Source organism: Eptesicus fuscus, chromosome 10 (assembly GCF_027574615.1).
Source record: "Eptesicus fuscus isolate TK198812 chromosome 10, DD_ASM_mEF_20220401, whole genome shotgun sequence".
Classification (NCBI taxonomy): Eukaryota; Metazoa; Chordata; class Mammalia; order Chiroptera; family Vespertilionidae; genus Eptesicus; species Eptesicus fuscus.
This window is the reverse complement of record NC_072482.1, coordinates 12,973,027-12,988,697: the sequence shown is the minus strand read 5'-3', so window position 1 is coordinate 12,988,697 and position 15,671 is coordinate 12,973,027. Positions and strand designations below refer to the sequence as shown.

Below are 15,671 nucleotides of genomic sequence, written 5' to 3'. Positions count from 1 at the left end.
TACGATGGGACAGTCTGAACAACAGAAGAATGACACCCGCGATGGATTAAAACACATAAGATTTTTTTAAATCCATGAATTCACAATGATGATTTTTTTTTTTTTAGAAGACTTCATTGGGCATCTTTAGAGAATGCTAGAGAACCAACACATTATTTTGAAAACTGGTTCAAAATAAAGGGGAGGAGGAAAGAGTCAAACCTTTCCTGTATCAACGGTACGTCAAGGTAACTAAAACGCTAATGAGAAGCTTCTCTGTATAGAGAAAGCATTCCAGCAAATAACACGAGGAAGGAATGACAGAACTAGAATGTCACTAGTCCGTAACCCCTAGTGAAATGATCAACCTATGCAATGACAACGAATGACTGTCTAGTGGAAAGCTGATGGGAAACTATGTGTAATGTGTACATCAGACTAACAACACTGACACCCACTGATCCACCTTACACAGAAAGACAGCTAGACGTAACATGCCTCCTGGAGAAGTACGCAACACCACCTATGCAGTGTTCCTGCCCAAGAAATCAAACCCAAAGCTGAATGAGCTCCCATAGTTAACGATCAGTTTTTAGGAAATAAAGGAGACAGAAGAGCATGCTAGAGGACGCCATGTGGATACAATCAGCAAAATCCAGCCTGTCAACAACTCTACTTGGAAAACAACCCAGTTTCCTCCACAAACAATCGCAAAAGGGGTAGAAAAAAAAAGGGAGACAGGAACCCATAGATTGAGGGAAATGAAAAATAGAACTAAATCAAGTGCAATACATGGGCTTGGTTTAGGTCCTCAATAAACAAAAACACCTAATTTTAAACACTCTTGACAATTACATAAACATGAACACTAAATGTATATTTGATATTAGGATTTGTTAACTTCTAAAGGTTTGATAATGTAGTGTCCTTGCCTTAAAAAGAGAGTCGTTATCTTTTCAATTTCAGAGCTGAGTTAAGTGGGTGGGGATAGAGATGAAACAAGATGGCCCTAGCCGGTTTGGCTCAGTGGATCGAGCGTTGGCCTGTGGACCAAAGGGTCCCAAGTTTGATTCCAGTCAAGGGCATGTATCTCGGTTGCAGGCTCCTCTCTGGCCTGGGACCTAATCAGGGCTCGTGCAAGAGGCAACTAATCAATGTATTTCTCTCACATCGATATTTGTCTCTGTCTTTCCCTCTCTCTTCCATTCTCTCTAAAAATCAATGGAAAAAAATATCCTCGGGTGAGAATTAAAAAAAAGATTAGCCATGAATTGATATATGTTGCTACACTGGACTTTATCTAGTCTGTCTACTTTTGAGTATGTCTGAAATTTATCGTAATAAAAATATTTTTTAAATGAGGCTGAAAATAAACCATTCTCAAACAAAAACTGATCATTTCTACCAATATGCCCTCAATGAGGAAACTTCTAAAGGATAGACTTTAGGAAAAAAATTAAACTCAAAAAGAAGGATCAAGATGCAAAAGGAATGATGACTAAAGCAGTTGGTATGATGGCGAATCTAAACATTAACTGAATAAAACAATAATAATAATGACTAAAAATAGATAATTCTAAAATACTGAACAACAGTAACCAGCAAGATGGAAATTAGCGTTGAAGTTAAGATTTTTCTATGACCCTTTTGTTATTCAAGAAGGTGGGAAGTAATATTAACAAGTCAAACATACAGGTTAAAAATATAAAGGTAACCAAGTATAGAAATAGAATGCATAACTCCCAAAACTGATAGAAACAAAAAAGGAGTTTTGAAAAACCAATCCAAAAGAAGGAAAAAAAAAATCACAAATACTCAGTGTAGAACCATATCTATAAAGGTGTTCAAGTAATTCTTCTTTTAACTATACCTGTTTGTGTTTTTTTTTTTAATATATTTATTTATTTATTTATTTATTTAATATTTTTTATTGATTTTTTACAGAGAGGAAGAGAGAGGGATAGAGAGTTAGAAACATCGATGAGAGAGAAACATCGATCAGCTGCCTCCTGCACACCCCCCACTGGGGATGTGCCCACAACCAAGGTACATGCCCCTGACCAGAATCGAACCCGGGACCCTTCAGTCCACAGGCCGACGCTCTATCCACTGAGCCAAACCGGTTCCGGCTATACCTGTTTTATATACAGGGGTTAGCAAAGTAGGTTTACGGTTGTAATACAAAAAATAATACAATAATTAATAAATAATAATACAAGAATAAACTGTTCTGCGTACTCACAACTGTAAATCTACTTTTGTCAACCCCTGTATTCTGTTGTGTAAATGAAATAACTAAAATGTTAAAATATAAAAATGATGAACTAAAATACAAAAAATGAGGTTAGAAATAAAAACCCAATACATGGTTACTCATAGTAATTATAAACAGGCTAACATTGACAACTCAAAAAGAGAGATTATTAGTTGAATACAAAATAAATTCTAGCCCTGACCGGTTTGGCTCAGTGGATAGAGCGTCGGCCTGCGGACTCAAGGGTCCCAGGTTCGATTCTGGTCAAGGGCATGTACCTTGCTTGCAGGTACATCCCCAGTAGGGGGTGTGCAGGAGGCAGCTCATGGATGTTTCTCTCTCATCGATGTTTCTAACTCTATCCTTCTCCCTTTCTCTCTGTAAAAAATCAATAAAATATATTTTTAAAAAATAAAATAATAATAAATAAATTCTAGGTATTTATAAGACACATGCCTAAAATATTAGACTATGGCAAAAAAAGTAAATGATACTGGAGGAAATTCTGATGAGAGTAGAATATTGGCATGGTTTAAAAGTATCTCCCCCAACAGACTGCTTATTAATAACAGCAAGGGAGAAAAAATATTAACAATACAGCTGTCAAAATTAACATCCCAAAAGAGGGATAGAGGGAAATTGTGTGCTTCCAAATGTAATACCCTGAGCCCAGCTCTTGTGTCTCAGTGGTTGACCTTCAACCTATGAACCATGGTAGTGGTTCCCTGATATACTCTCTAAAAATCAATGGAAAAAATATCAATTCCCAGTCAGTGCACATGCCCAGGTTGCAGGCTCGATCCCCAATAAGGGGCGTGCAGGAGGCAGCCGATCAATGATTCTCTCCCATCATTGATGTTTCTCTCTCTCTCTCCCTCTCCCTTTCTCTCTGACATCAATAAAAATATATTTAAAAAATAAATAAATAAAAAAGATCTAAAGAATTATCCATCCAAACAAAAAGTAAAAGGATAAAAAAAAGACAGTAACCAAGGAAAGCTGGTATACTATTAACACCAGACTTTAAGAGCTTCACTAGGAGGTCACTCCATAATAACAAGATCTAACCATGAAGATTCTATACCTGCACAGCCCATTGTGACAGCCAGGAGCCACATGTGGCTACTTAAACTTAAACTGGTTAAAGTAAATAAAATTAAATATTCAGTTCCCCAGCGAACTAGTCACATTTCAAGTACTCAATAGCCACAAATGTCTATCATACTGAACAGTGCAGAACATTTCCATCCTTGCAGAAAGTTCTATTAGCAGCACTGTTAAATAATTTTAAAGTTGTATGTAATAACATAGTCAAAATATATAAAGGGAAATTTACATACTTAATTTAGAAATTCACTATCATAATGGTAGATTAGAGCACACCTCTCTGTCATAGATCAAGCAGATAAAAATAAGGTTATAGAAAGCTTGAACAATACAATGACAAGGTCAATTTAGTGAAATACGTGTAATCTTGTATCCAGCAACAGAAAAAACACATTCTTCTTAATCACACATGGGACACTTATAAAATTTGACCATCTACTTGGCCACAAAGGAAGTCTCAATAAATGGCAAAGTTCAGTATCACAGAAACCATGTTCTTTGGCCACAATGGAATGAAGGCTGAAACCTAAAACAAAAAGAATACTAAACAGCCCTGGCCGGGTGGCCCAGTTGGTTGGAGCATCATCCAGTACACCAAAAAAAGAACACTAAACAAACAAAACAAAGAAAAACCTGCTTGGAAATTTTAAAATCTACTTCTAGAAAACTAATAAGTCAAAGAAAAAATAATAAAAATTAGAAAATTCTCTGAACTAAACAATAAAAATATTACATAATAAAAACTTATTCAACATCCCAAATGCCCGTCAGCAGCAGAAAGGGTAAATATATTCCTATAATGGAATATGACTCAGCAATACAAAAGAACAAAGTAATGATACAACTGACAACCTGGATCACTCCCACAGACATTAAGCTGAGAGAAGGAAATTAGATACAGCAGAATATATACTCTCTGATTCTAATTATATGATGTTCATATACAGGCAAAAATCTATGGTGACAAAGGGAAGAACAACAGTTTCCCTTGGAAGAAGATACTGACTAGAAAGGAGACATGAAGGAGATGAAGGAGGGAGCTTTCTGGGTGCTGGAAGTATTCTGCATCTTGAGCTGGGGGTGGTTAAGGAAATGCATATGGATATAAAATTCATTAAGTCACAATTAAGATGTGTGCACTTTACTGACTACTAGTTATACCTTAATAAAAAATATTATATATATATTTATATATACATATATATTTAAAATAAACAAATCCACCCTAGCTGGTTTGGCTTTGTGGTTAGAGCATTGGCCCCCGGACTGAATGGTCAAGTGTTGGTTTCCAGTCAAGAGACATTCCTCAGTTGCAGACTTGGTCCCCAGCCCTGGTCAGGACATGTGTGGGAGGCAACCAATCGATGTGTCTCTCTCACATTGGTATTTCTCTCTCTCTCGCTCTCTCTCTCTCTCTCTTTCTCTTTCCCTTCCCTTATACTCTCTCTAAAAATCAATGGAAAAAATATCCTGGGGTGAGGATTAACAACAACAAAAAATATAGATCTTACAGAATGCAGCTAAAGTAATATTGAGAGGGCAATTAATAGCCTTAAATACTTTTTTTTTAAAAGTCTGAAAAGACTAGCATGCAACTTGAAGTTAGAAAAAGAAAAATAGAACCAATTCATATAAAGTTGAAGGAAATGAGAAATTAATGAAAATCTAACCCACACTTCTTCACCCTTCCCTAGGAGACTGCTGTTGCTAGAGAATGTTTCTTCATTCCTGTCCAAAGGTCACCTCCTCTTCCTCTCTTGCCACCCCAAATCTCACCCCAATATCCAACTGCCTGTCCCTATCGCCTCACTCTGGCTGTAGAAATTGGAGAAGCGGTCAAGGGCATCACAGAATTCTGTGGGAAGGCACTTTCTGGGATGGTACAGGTAGCAGAGTGGGGAGACGGGCCAGCAGCGTGGTGACAGGACCAGTATAGAAACTGTTGGGCCTGGGTCCTCGATAAATACTTCTTTCCCAGACTCCTCTTCTTCCTCTTCCTCCTGAGAGAGAGAAGAATTTCGAGGGCTCTTGGGCTCCCTTCTTTCCTCTCCTGTTCTCCCGCTCTTCTTCTCCCTTGCTCTTACCTCCTCTTCTTCCAGGCCCTGTTCTTCCTCATCCTCCTGCTCCAAGAGCAGCCTGTCAAGCCGCTGGAGCTGGAAGAGGTGGAACTGGCACTGCAGCCGCTCGGAGGCACTCAAGCTCTGCAGCATCTGCTGGGGGAGGCGGTTGGGGAAGCAGGAACCGATCTGCTCCAGCACGGCCCCCTCCAGCCAGCTGGAGCCCAGGCTCAGGAGACGGTCCGCCATGTAGTGCCTGCAGCACACACAGCCCAGGCCCGGCTCAGTGTGGACAGTCAGCACATAGGTCCCTCTGTTGCAGCCAAATGGGTCACAGCCCTACCTCACCTCTTCCTTCCCACCAATGCCATGGCCATCCCTGGATCTTAATCTCTCCTCCCCACTGCCCTCCTTCATCTTCCCTCTAAGACTCAGTCTTCGTCCTCTCTACACTCTAGTCCTCCCATCCCCTACTCTGTAGACCTTTACTCACTGGTAAAAGTGCTCAAAAGTAGTGGCCAGCTCCAGGCCAGAAAGGACCATGATGGGCTCCAGGTGCCGCTGAAGTTGCCCCAGCATGTCTGCTCCAGGGGTTCCGCCAACCAGGCAGCCCTGAATCTGCTGGTCGATGTGTCTGGCAAACTGCTCACTCATCTGGGCAATGGAAAGGGCACTGGTGAACCAGGAAGAGGGAGTGGAGGAGAGTGGAGAGTAAAAGGAGATGAAAGGGCAGAGAGGGGTGAGCCTTGCATGAGCTTACGCCCCGCCGACTGGGAGGCTGGTGGTACTCACGTGAGCAGCCGTGAGAAAGGACTGCTGCAGCAAGGCGCCTGAGAAGCCACTGTGCAGGGCCAGCGTGAAGGCTGCCCGAGGCCCAAAGAGCTCTGAGCCTGCTCTCTGCAAGTGCTCATAGAGTGCACAGTAACGAGGCACGAAGTCTGGGGCCCACCAGGCTGCAGCCAGGAACCTGCTGACCTGAGGAGAAAGAGCAAGAAATGTGAAAGGGAAGTCCCAGTATGTGGCCAGACTCGCAGACCCCCGCCCTCCACAGAGTTCAGCTTCCTTCTGCCCACCTGCTCCTGCACCACGCTCAGCCAGCACTGCGTCATGTTCCTCAGGCTACTGCTCGGAAGAACAGGTGAAGGCCCAGGGCTCCGATCCTGACCCTTACTGTTCTTGCTGGCTGTCGAGACACAGGGCAAAGTAAGGAGTTTCATCTCAGCCTCCGGCAAGTCTCAGGGTCTTGGGTACTGACCCCTGGAAATGCCCACAGCAAAGCAGTAAGGAAGAGTAACACCCTCAAGGGGAGGAGCCAGGTATTATCGCAGCCCAAGTTCTCAGCTCGGCCGCCCGGGCGGGGACTTACGGGGCTGAGAGGATGGCTCAGGAGAAGGTCCCGGGGGAGGCTCCACATGCACCAGCAAATGGCAAAGGCGACGAACTCGAGAGGCAAAGGATGCTGCTCGACTCAGGGGGTTCCGGGAGCTCTCCCTCTGCTCTAAGTACTGACCCAGCAGCCATCCCAGGGAGCTCACACCTTCCGCATCTAAAAGAAGATAGGTCAGGAACAGGTCCCCATGGGAAATGGGGCAACAGTCAGCCCAGGAGGAGAGAGAAGGAGCAATTGTACAAACAGGTTTGGGGGCCCTCGCCCCCCTCCCACCACGGTCCAGCTTCAGCTGGAGTCTGGGGATATGGTAACAGACTGGGGGTGGGGTGGAGGGAAGAGTCAAATACCAGAGTCTCAGGGAGCAGTCTGTGGAGGAAGGAAATGAACACTGAGGTGACAGGCCTTCGGGGATAAAGACAGGAACCAAGAGAACCAAGAGCATTAACCCAGGCGGTGCCTGGGAATGGTGACAAGGAGCTGGTTAGTGGGCCAGGGTCGGGATGGTTACCGGGGGAGGTGATGTTCTGCACCAGGGGGCTGACCAGGGCCTCCCAGCAGGTCTTGCCCAGCGCTTGCGCGGCCTCGTCATCAGGGAGGAAGCGATCAGCAAAATTCTGTTCATGGCGCAAAACCTTGTTCAGTCTGGGGATAAACAGTGTGTGGTCCAGGGTTAAAGGCGCACATTTCCTTGTGGCCTCCACTCGAGTGCAGTCACCTCCGAATCACCCCACGCTCAGTCCGCCCCAGCTCTTCCCTGGCACGTACTTCTCACCTGTGTTCATTTCCCTGTGTCCTGGCCACTGCTCTACCTTTCAGACTCCACAGCATATCCCCTTCGCTGTCCTGCTCCCTTAACCACCTCCTCCGGCCTTTACCCTGGGCACTTCCAGCCTCACCCACCTGGGACAGAGCTGGAGGAGGCGCTTGCGGTCCTCTGCTATGTCCCGGCTCCAGGCTTGTGCCCGGATTGTGTAGAAGAGACATGTACGGCGACACAGCTGCTCTCGGAACAGTGGCCAGAAAGTGGGCTTGGGGCCCAGGACCTCCACACCCCGCACTCGGGTGTCGATGCCGCCCTATAACATGCACACACTTATCTGTCACCTAAGTCACCCCGTCACCAAGCACTACCAAAGCCTGGCCTCACCCCTGAGTTCCCTAGAGCTCCTCGAGACAGTCCTGCATCTCTGGGACTCAGCAGGGTCCTGGGCCATCGCCCAAGCAGACTGAGGAGAAGCCTTGGTCCGAGCCTGGCCCCCAAATGCAGGAACCCAGTCACTATGGAAACCCTGTGCTACCTCTCGACCCCCAGACCCCACCTCTGCCCCTGCCCTACCTGCTGGCAGCGCTTTATGCGGATCTGGATGATGGGCCAGAAGCGGTTCAAGTTCTCCAGGAGGACCACCCGGCTGGCAGAAGGCACCACATTCACCTGGCGGGGCAGGCGAGAAGACGGAGAGCTGTCACCTCCAAGGTGGGGCTGGAAGGACTGTTGACAGCAACCAAGTGTGTGATGGTGTGTGCCCGTCACTGCTCCTGCACAGAACCCATGGACCCAGGCGGATCCACATCCTTAATTCCACTCACTGCTCACAAGGAGGAAGGGATATGGAATTCCCCAGGGGGTGGGCCCTTCTGATAAGGCCCTGGGACAAACAGAAGGACAGGGAGTACGGTGCAGGGGGATCACGAGGGTCCCCACCATGTTGAGCTCCGTGCTGATGCAGCTGGTGCTGTCACCCCCATACACCACCACCCTGGCCGGCATGTAACTGGAGTCTTCACTGGCCACCAACAGAGTCAGCTGCCTGGGAGAGGAGAGAGGGCTCAGTCAGAATCAGGACTCTGAGCTTAGCTCACAACTTCAACCCACCACTTCGTCCTCAGACTCCTGTCCCTCTGCTTAAGCGTCAGTCTTCCTAGACCCTCTGCTTTTGCCTTTATCTTCCCCAAGTGACTTCATTCAAGCTCATACTTCCACTGAAATTCCCTAATGACTCCAAATCCACATCTCTACCCTACACTCCTCTCCTGAGCTTTCCTGCTGTGTCCCACAGGCATTTCCATGTCATGCCTCAAAGTGGAAGGCACCTCAAGGTCAACAGGCCCAAGTGGAACTATCATCTGTCTTCAGAAACCTTCTCTCTCCTGGGAAAGAAAACTGCCATCCCCGCAGTGCCACAACCGGACACTGTCACCGTGACATCTCCCTCTTCTGCTTCCCTCCTCAGGCCCATGACCCGTCCCGTGACCCCACCTAAGATGTCCCAGTCCATCATCTCCTGGCTATTCCCATTCCCTCTGCCTAACTGAAGACAGCCATTATTTTTCAACTAGACCGCTGCATAAACCTTTCAACTCCCATAATGCCAGAGTGAGTGATCTAAATTTAAAAATCCAGTTCTGTCTCTTCCCTTCTTAAAACCTTTCAGTGGCTCCCCCACGTTGCAGAATAAAGCTCACACCTCTTAGCTCACACAACTTTTTGTGATCTGGCTCAGCCTACTTTTCTGGCTTCATCTCCTGCTGCTTCACTACACATGACCTTCGATCCAACCAAATACATTTACTTCAAGTCCCCACATACACCACTGTTTCCTACTCCCCTTTGGCTCACATGCTGTCCCTCTGCCTAGAATATCCATTGCCCTCGGTTTCTCTCGCTATTTTCTACTTCAGAACTCAGCTCAGTCCACCCCTCCTTCTGGAAGCCTTCTCCGGCCTCTCGGCTGGGCTGGTGAGCCAGTGCATGTTGGCCATGTTCTCACTCTATGCTCTTAGTCGACCTGGTTCCCCAACTAGACTGCAGGTGCCCTGATGACAGGTCCCATATCTTGTCCTTGTAGCTCCAGACCATTGCAGTGCCTGGCACAGAGTGTACGTTAAACAAATGCCCACAGAAAGAGAGGCTGAGTGAGCTGCTGATCTCCTTCAACACCAAGCACAGGGAGTGACATCTGTACCTGCTGGGGAGCACGTCGCCAGGTTCATGGGGGGAGGGGGTCTCTGTACCTAGCAGTCTGTGTCTACTGTTCACTGCACAAAATGGGTTTGAGTGTGTCCCTCAGAGATTTCAGATGGGGCTGTGCATGTGGGTGTATGCGCACCTAACAAGAATACCACGGCGCATGTGCACGGTGATGTAGTGGGAGCCGGTGCTGCCATTGGACTCCCAGTAGGTCTTGGGGTTGCGGTCCGTCAGCTTGCTGGCCCGGTGCGGGTTGGAGGACACCTCCACCTTCTCCCAGCACTTGTCCTCCTTCACTTCCACACTGGAGCCTGGGGGTGGTGAGAAGGGGTGGCGATCAGAGCCTGGTTATTTGAGAGAAAAAAGGAAAGGGACTGGAGAGCAGAAGAGAAGGGAAGAACAGATGCTGGGTTGGGAGCCAGGAGAAGGCAGAGGGGGCACGAACCCTGGCAGAGATGCCTGAGGAACACGTCAAAGAAGGGGATGTTGATGGGCTGGTAGGTTCGTCTGTGGTCTTCGATCTGGCCCAGCACCATCTGCAGCCGGAACATGAGAGAAAGGGAAGGGAGAGAGGGGAAAACACAGAAAAACCAACAAGATAAAAGACATATGTGAGAAAGAATCAAAGGGCAACAGATACTCAACCCACTTTTCCCCAGATTTTGGAACAACAGGAGCAAGTGAGGTAGAGGCTGGGAAACAAATGGCCCAGGTTTGCTACGACTCATGTCAAACAGGGATGCCAACTGGGGACACACTGAATCCCCTTCCCCTGGTTCTGCCTTCCATCTCCCTTCGCTCTGTACCCACCAGCCTGCCTACCTGAATGCAGCCAGCCAGGATGCTGGAGGTGAGGCTGCTGTACAGCTGGGAGTGCTTCTCGCAGTCGGTCAGCAGGTCGCGAAGCTCGCAGGCCAGCAGCACCGGCGCCGAGTGCTTGTCCAGGACTTTGGAGAGGGCCTCCTTGGCTCCCAGGCAGCAGAGCACCACCGCGTAGTCCTTGTGCGCGGAGGCCAGGCGGTGCAGGAAGCGGAGCAGCTCCTGAACAACCTGAGCCAGAGCCACAGAGAGTAACGTGTGGGAAACAAGGGCAGGTCACGTTAGGGTGGGTTTAGTAAAGGGAAGGTCGTGGCTGAGATTCTGGAGCAACTCGGAAGCCCAGGGAAAGGAGAGGACCAAAGACAGGAACGGGACACCGGGGTGCTGGGAGTCCAGAGTGAGCTGGCAGGAGCTGGGCACATCTCCCCAGGCCTCTTCCTGCCAGGGCCAACCTATCTCAGCAGCCAACCTCGGTGCCCAAACCTCTCACACCCTGAAGGGTGGGGAGCAGGAATGTTTGGGTTGCTAAATGTGGGCTTCTCCTTAACCCAGAATCTAAATCCAGGTGCAGCCAAGAAGCTTATACAGGCCATCTCATTTTATTGTGTTTAGCTTTATGGGGCTTGACTGATGTTGCATTTTTAACAAATTAAAGGCAAGACCCTCCACCAGCAAAAAGATTACAATTCACTTTATTGCGATTCTCGCTTCATTGTGGTCTAGCACCAAACCCACAGTATATGGGACGGACACCTATATGTCAAAGGCCAAGTTCTGGAGACTCTTAGGTGACATTAGCTTCTTCTTCTTACACACCCTTCCAGTGTCCAGACCCCTCCAGAAAGGCTGTGCTGTCCCTCCAGAAGTAACTGGGGCCCGCGGCTCCCTTTCCCTCCCCCACCCTTGCCAGGTCTCTGGTACCTCAGAGTCACTATTGGGGCCACTCAGGCAGTTGAGGCAGGGCTCCAAGACCTCATGCCAGGGAAGGGCCATTGCCTCAGAGTAATCCAGCAGCTGGGTCATGACCCTGGTGAGGGGATGGAAACAAGTGAAGTCCCTACAGTCTGCCAGCCGCCCTTGCCACCAACACACGGTGCCTGGACAGGTCCCTCACCCCAGCGCAGTCAGCAGCAGGGTTTTGTTGGGCCCGGGGGCATCCAGAGTCCGCAGCAACAGGAGGAAGGGCTGGGCCTCCTCCTGGAGGCGCTTGAGGAGGGGCCTCAAGGCACCCCCAGGACCCCCCTCACGGCTCAGCACACGCTCCAAGTCCAGGAGGAGTTCTGCAGATGGGCCTCCAACCAGGGACCGGATCTGCAGCTCGGGGGACCCATCCTGGCCCTGGGCACCGAGGGGCTCCAGTGTTGCTGCCCAGACACACGGGAGGAAGAAAATACATACAAAGAGGATTCATACAAGTTGGCCAAACAGAGAAATGGGCGGGTCTTGAAAATCACCCCCAGATTTTCCTCCCATTCGGAGGGCGCCTGCAGATTTTACAAAACTATAGGGGATTTTCTTTTCTGGCCCCAAATATATACCTAGCTACATCTGAAAAAATGTTTAGTAAGGCAAACACTGTCACATTTACCGTTTTTAATCTCCTATGCCATACAATTATATTTTATTATTAAATGTGAACTATGCTGTTACATATGCCAGTAAACGTTAGCTGGTATAACATAACCCTGCACTTACCTAGCCTGGGGGCTTTAGACACACACTAAAAGACACTGCTTATTTCAATCTCCCCCCTACTTCTGGGTTTTCACTTGTTTGTTAAACACAAAAGGTTTCCTCCCTATGGATCAGTATTTCATGTTTCTAGTCATCAACTTTCTGTACTGGAACTTACAATTTCACCAAAAAAGGCCTCTCTATAAATTACTTCAACCAACCTTTTGGTGTCCAGTAAGACTGTACCAAACCCAGACCACACAGATGGCAGCCTCACATGTCTGAAGCCATTCAGAGAAGGCAATTTCCTTGTACCTATTCTAGGTCTCCCTCCCCTCTTGGGCAGGAAGTTCTACTTAAGACCTAACTTGAGCACCAAAGCCTCACTCATTTCCTGAAGGCTCCTTGTGTCCCTCTAATAAGGTCTGAGGACGTACACGGTAGCCTTCCTGGACACCAGCGGGCTCTGACTGACTCCTCAGCAGAACCACCCCTCCACAATGGTACCTGTGCGCTCAGGACTGCTCGGCGGCTCCGAGTAGCGGTTGAGGAGCATCATGAGGATGGTGCGTGTGGTGGGCATGGGGTCCGTCCCCAGGGCTATCCCTGAGTGCCTAAACAAGGTGTCTCTCAGCTCTTGGGTGATGATCTGGTCTCCCAGGGTGTGGTGGTTGCACAAAAGCAGGCTGAGCAGGATCAGGCCATTTCTCACTGCAGAGGAGCACCTGGGAGGAGAGAGGTGGCCCGGGGAAGAAATTGCCAGAGTGAACACAATGGAAACAGGAAGTAAATGCACAGGGGAGAAGCCCACCATCTGGGGAGGAATGGGCTCCAAGGGTCCCCGACCTCAGGTCACTCCTCCCAATCCCGAGAAGGAAGGAAAAGTTAGGGTGTCTCTGCTCGCTGGGAGTCACCCTACCCTCAACCACTTGGCCTCTCCTCCAACGACAGTTAGAGAGGGCCACTAAAGTTTCACCCAGAGGTACAAACAAGCGAATTTCTGAGGGGCAGATGAGACTTGGGTACAGCAGTGGTGACTGGGGCGTAGCGGGAGTTTGAAGTTTGGAGGGTGATGCCCTGACCCCTCAGTGTTCAGCATCAAGATCACCGCTGCAGGGATGGTAAGGAGCAGGCTCTCAGAGCCTGGGCGGGTGGCTGAGTCGATGCTGGCGAAGATCTCTCTGGTCATCTGCACATCAAACAATGGATGGACAGAATCTTGGCTCGTAAAAATATCGAGGTTCTCCGAGGAACTGGCAATGGCCAGCATCTTCAATGCCTGCAGGAGGGATGTGGAAGCAGAGTTAGGAGTGAGCAGAGCCACCAGGCAGAGGAAGGAGAGAGCCAGGCCATCATTCTAGATCTCAAACTTTGGGGGAGCTGAGCTGTTTTGCAAACAGGTCAAGTAAGAGATGGAAATGGAAAAGGCACCGATGGGACATTAAATGCTAAAAAACAAAAACAAAGGAAAAAGACAAAATAAAGCAAAGAACTCTAAGGCTCAATGGTGGTAACATCAGTCCACAGTTCCTCTCTACCAGCACCAAGGCTGGCTGATGGGATGGCTGCCCCTCCCGTAACGTTGCCTCAGAACGGGGCCCTTTCACAGCATTTAGTTGTCTGCAAAAGCTTTCCTTGAAGTTGTTTCCTTCTTGCTTGACCACTCTTCCCTTTGCAAAACCTCTCTTCCCTGACTTCTATAACTTCATGTCTGCCGGGCTGTTCTCCCTCCCTGGTGTTCCTCTGCCTAGTCCTTAAACATGGAAGTTCCTGTCCCCCTTCTCTTCTCACTCTGCATGCCCTCCCTAGGCAACCGTGGCCACTCCCATAGCTTCAGTTACCACTTACATGACAACACTCCCAAACCTATGGCCCCTGGCCTCCAAAACCAGTGTCCCACCCTCCTCAACAAGGCTACTTGGGCTTTCTCACTGGCAGAATAGTTGTAATTATAGGAAAAAATACTTGCAATGTGCAAACTTGTTTGCTGGTACTATACAAAAAATAAATAAATAAAGATGAACACTCTACCACTGGAGTAGAGAATGTCTCTCCTGGGGAAAGAGTTGGCTCTTGAGAAGAAACCCTCTAGGAATTAAAAATAATTCCCAGGATAATCACCCTCCTGAGACCTGGACCCTCAAAGCAAGTGCTGCCTCATAATAAGGTTTTCTCCCTTTGGTTACCCCACTCTCTCCCAATTAGCTGAATTCTGTAGACCTTACATTCGATACAAAATGATGCAATTTTGTGACAGGGCAAGAGGCAAATGCTATATTTTGGTCATGCAACTTGAAAAGGTCAGGGAATTCTTTAAGCAGACATGGCCTAGGCGATGAATGCTTGGCTGCTCTTGGGAGAAGCAGCACCTAGTAGGCCCACATAGAAAAGAGCCTCCCGGCCTCTCCCTGGGACAGCCTGCTCCAGGAGGATCTGTGCTCCTGTCCACTCACTGCCTTTACATTGTTGGAAAGCACTCTCATACCTGAGGCCTACCAGTCTCCCTCCAGGACCCTCAGGCTATACAGAGCACACCCTGCCCGCATCCTGCCACCCAGCACGTATGTCTGGATCATTCTAGAAGCCAATTCTCTTAAGCTCCCCTGGACGAGGGCCTCCCTTCTCCATTTTCTGGTCCCAGGGTGGCAAGACAATGGCAATGTTGGCTTTGTTTTACACACATATGGGAGGGGGTATTTTCTGCGTAAGGGTAAAAACTCAGATCAAAGGGTAAAAACCTACTCTGTCACATCTAGAAAATTAGTCTTTAACCAGACACTTAATTGTAACTAAAAAGGCATGGAAAATTCAACATACCTAAAAACTCAACTCCTGACCTTCTCCCATTCCTCCTCCTCCTCCAACATTCTTCCACCTAGTAAATGGCCACCTCCATCCATCTGCTGCTCAATTTCAAACCTGCAGTCATTCTAAAGACATCTTTCCCCCTTTCTTCAAGCAGGCACTCAACCTCCAAGACTGTCCAGCTGGAACTCTTAAACCCATCTGCATCCTTTGGTCCCAAGGTCTCCTCCCTGATCTAAATCACCAGAGTACCTCCCCGAGGTCAGCAGGCCCCCACCCTGCCCATCTCACCCATCACTCACCCCCAGTACACTCACCGCCAGCCCCGCCTGCTGCACCAAGACAGAAGTCTTGTATTCTTGCATGCAAACCAGCACAGCGTAGATGCCACCCTCCCTGGCAAAGAGGGGGCGCCATTCATGCTTGGTCATGAGCAAGTACAGGAGGCGCAGGGCCAGCACCACCACCATCTTCTCTCCCACCTGGTTGGTCAGCAGCTCCACCAGTGTCTTCACTAGCTTCTCTCTGGGAGGAGAGAAATCGGAGTTTCCCACCCCAAGAGTCATGCCTGACTCCCCGCCTAACCCTATACACCAAGTTCCAGTCCCTCACCCCTTA

At 48.3% G+C, this 15,671-nt stretch overlaps 1 protein-coding gene across 2 annotated transcripts in view; it reads right to left on the bottom strand.

Moving 5' to 3' along the window:
• Window positions 1-15,671, bottom strand: part of CUL9 (cullin 9) — a 37,589-nt gene that overhangs the window by 11,610 nt on the left and 10,308 nt on the right. Inside the window, exons 9-26 of one of the 2 annotated variants that reach the window (XM_008153272.3) lie at window positions 15,371-15,578; window positions 13,331-13,527; window positions 12,756-12,973; window positions 11,689-11,938; window positions 11,496-11,601; window positions 10,578-10,805; window positions 10,201-10,291; window positions 9,895-10,066; window positions 8,490-8,595; window positions 8,124-8,219; window positions 7,688-7,863; window positions 7,296-7,429; window positions 6,764-6,943; window positions 6,471-6,580; window positions 6,190-6,372; window positions 5,891-6,051; window positions 5,425-5,653; window positions 5,151-5,340 (exon numbers count right to left, since the gene is read on the bottom strand). In XM_008153272.3, coding sequence (XP_008151494.2) covers window positions 5,151-5,340; window positions 5,425-5,653; window positions 5,891-6,051; window positions 6,190-6,372; window positions 6,471-6,580; window positions 6,764-6,943; window positions 7,296-7,429; window positions 7,688-7,863; window positions 8,124-8,219; window positions 8,490-8,595; window positions 9,895-10,066; window positions 10,201-10,291; window positions 10,578-10,805; window positions 11,496-11,601; window positions 11,689-11,938; window positions 12,756-12,973; window positions 13,331-13,527; window positions 15,371-15,578 — 3,035 coding nt within the window. Of the gene's footprint in view, window positions 1-5,150; window positions 5,654-5,890; window positions 6,052-6,189; window positions 6,373-6,470; window positions 6,581-6,763; window positions 6,944-7,295; window positions 7,430-7,687; window positions 7,864-8,123; window positions 8,220-8,489; window positions 8,596-9,894; window positions 10,067-10,200; window positions 10,292-10,577; window positions 10,806-11,495; window positions 11,602-11,688; window positions 11,939-12,755; window positions 12,974-13,330; window positions 13,528-15,370; window positions 15,579-15,671 lie in introns of both variants that reach the window. The other variant, XM_028128035.2, reaches the window with a different exon arrangement.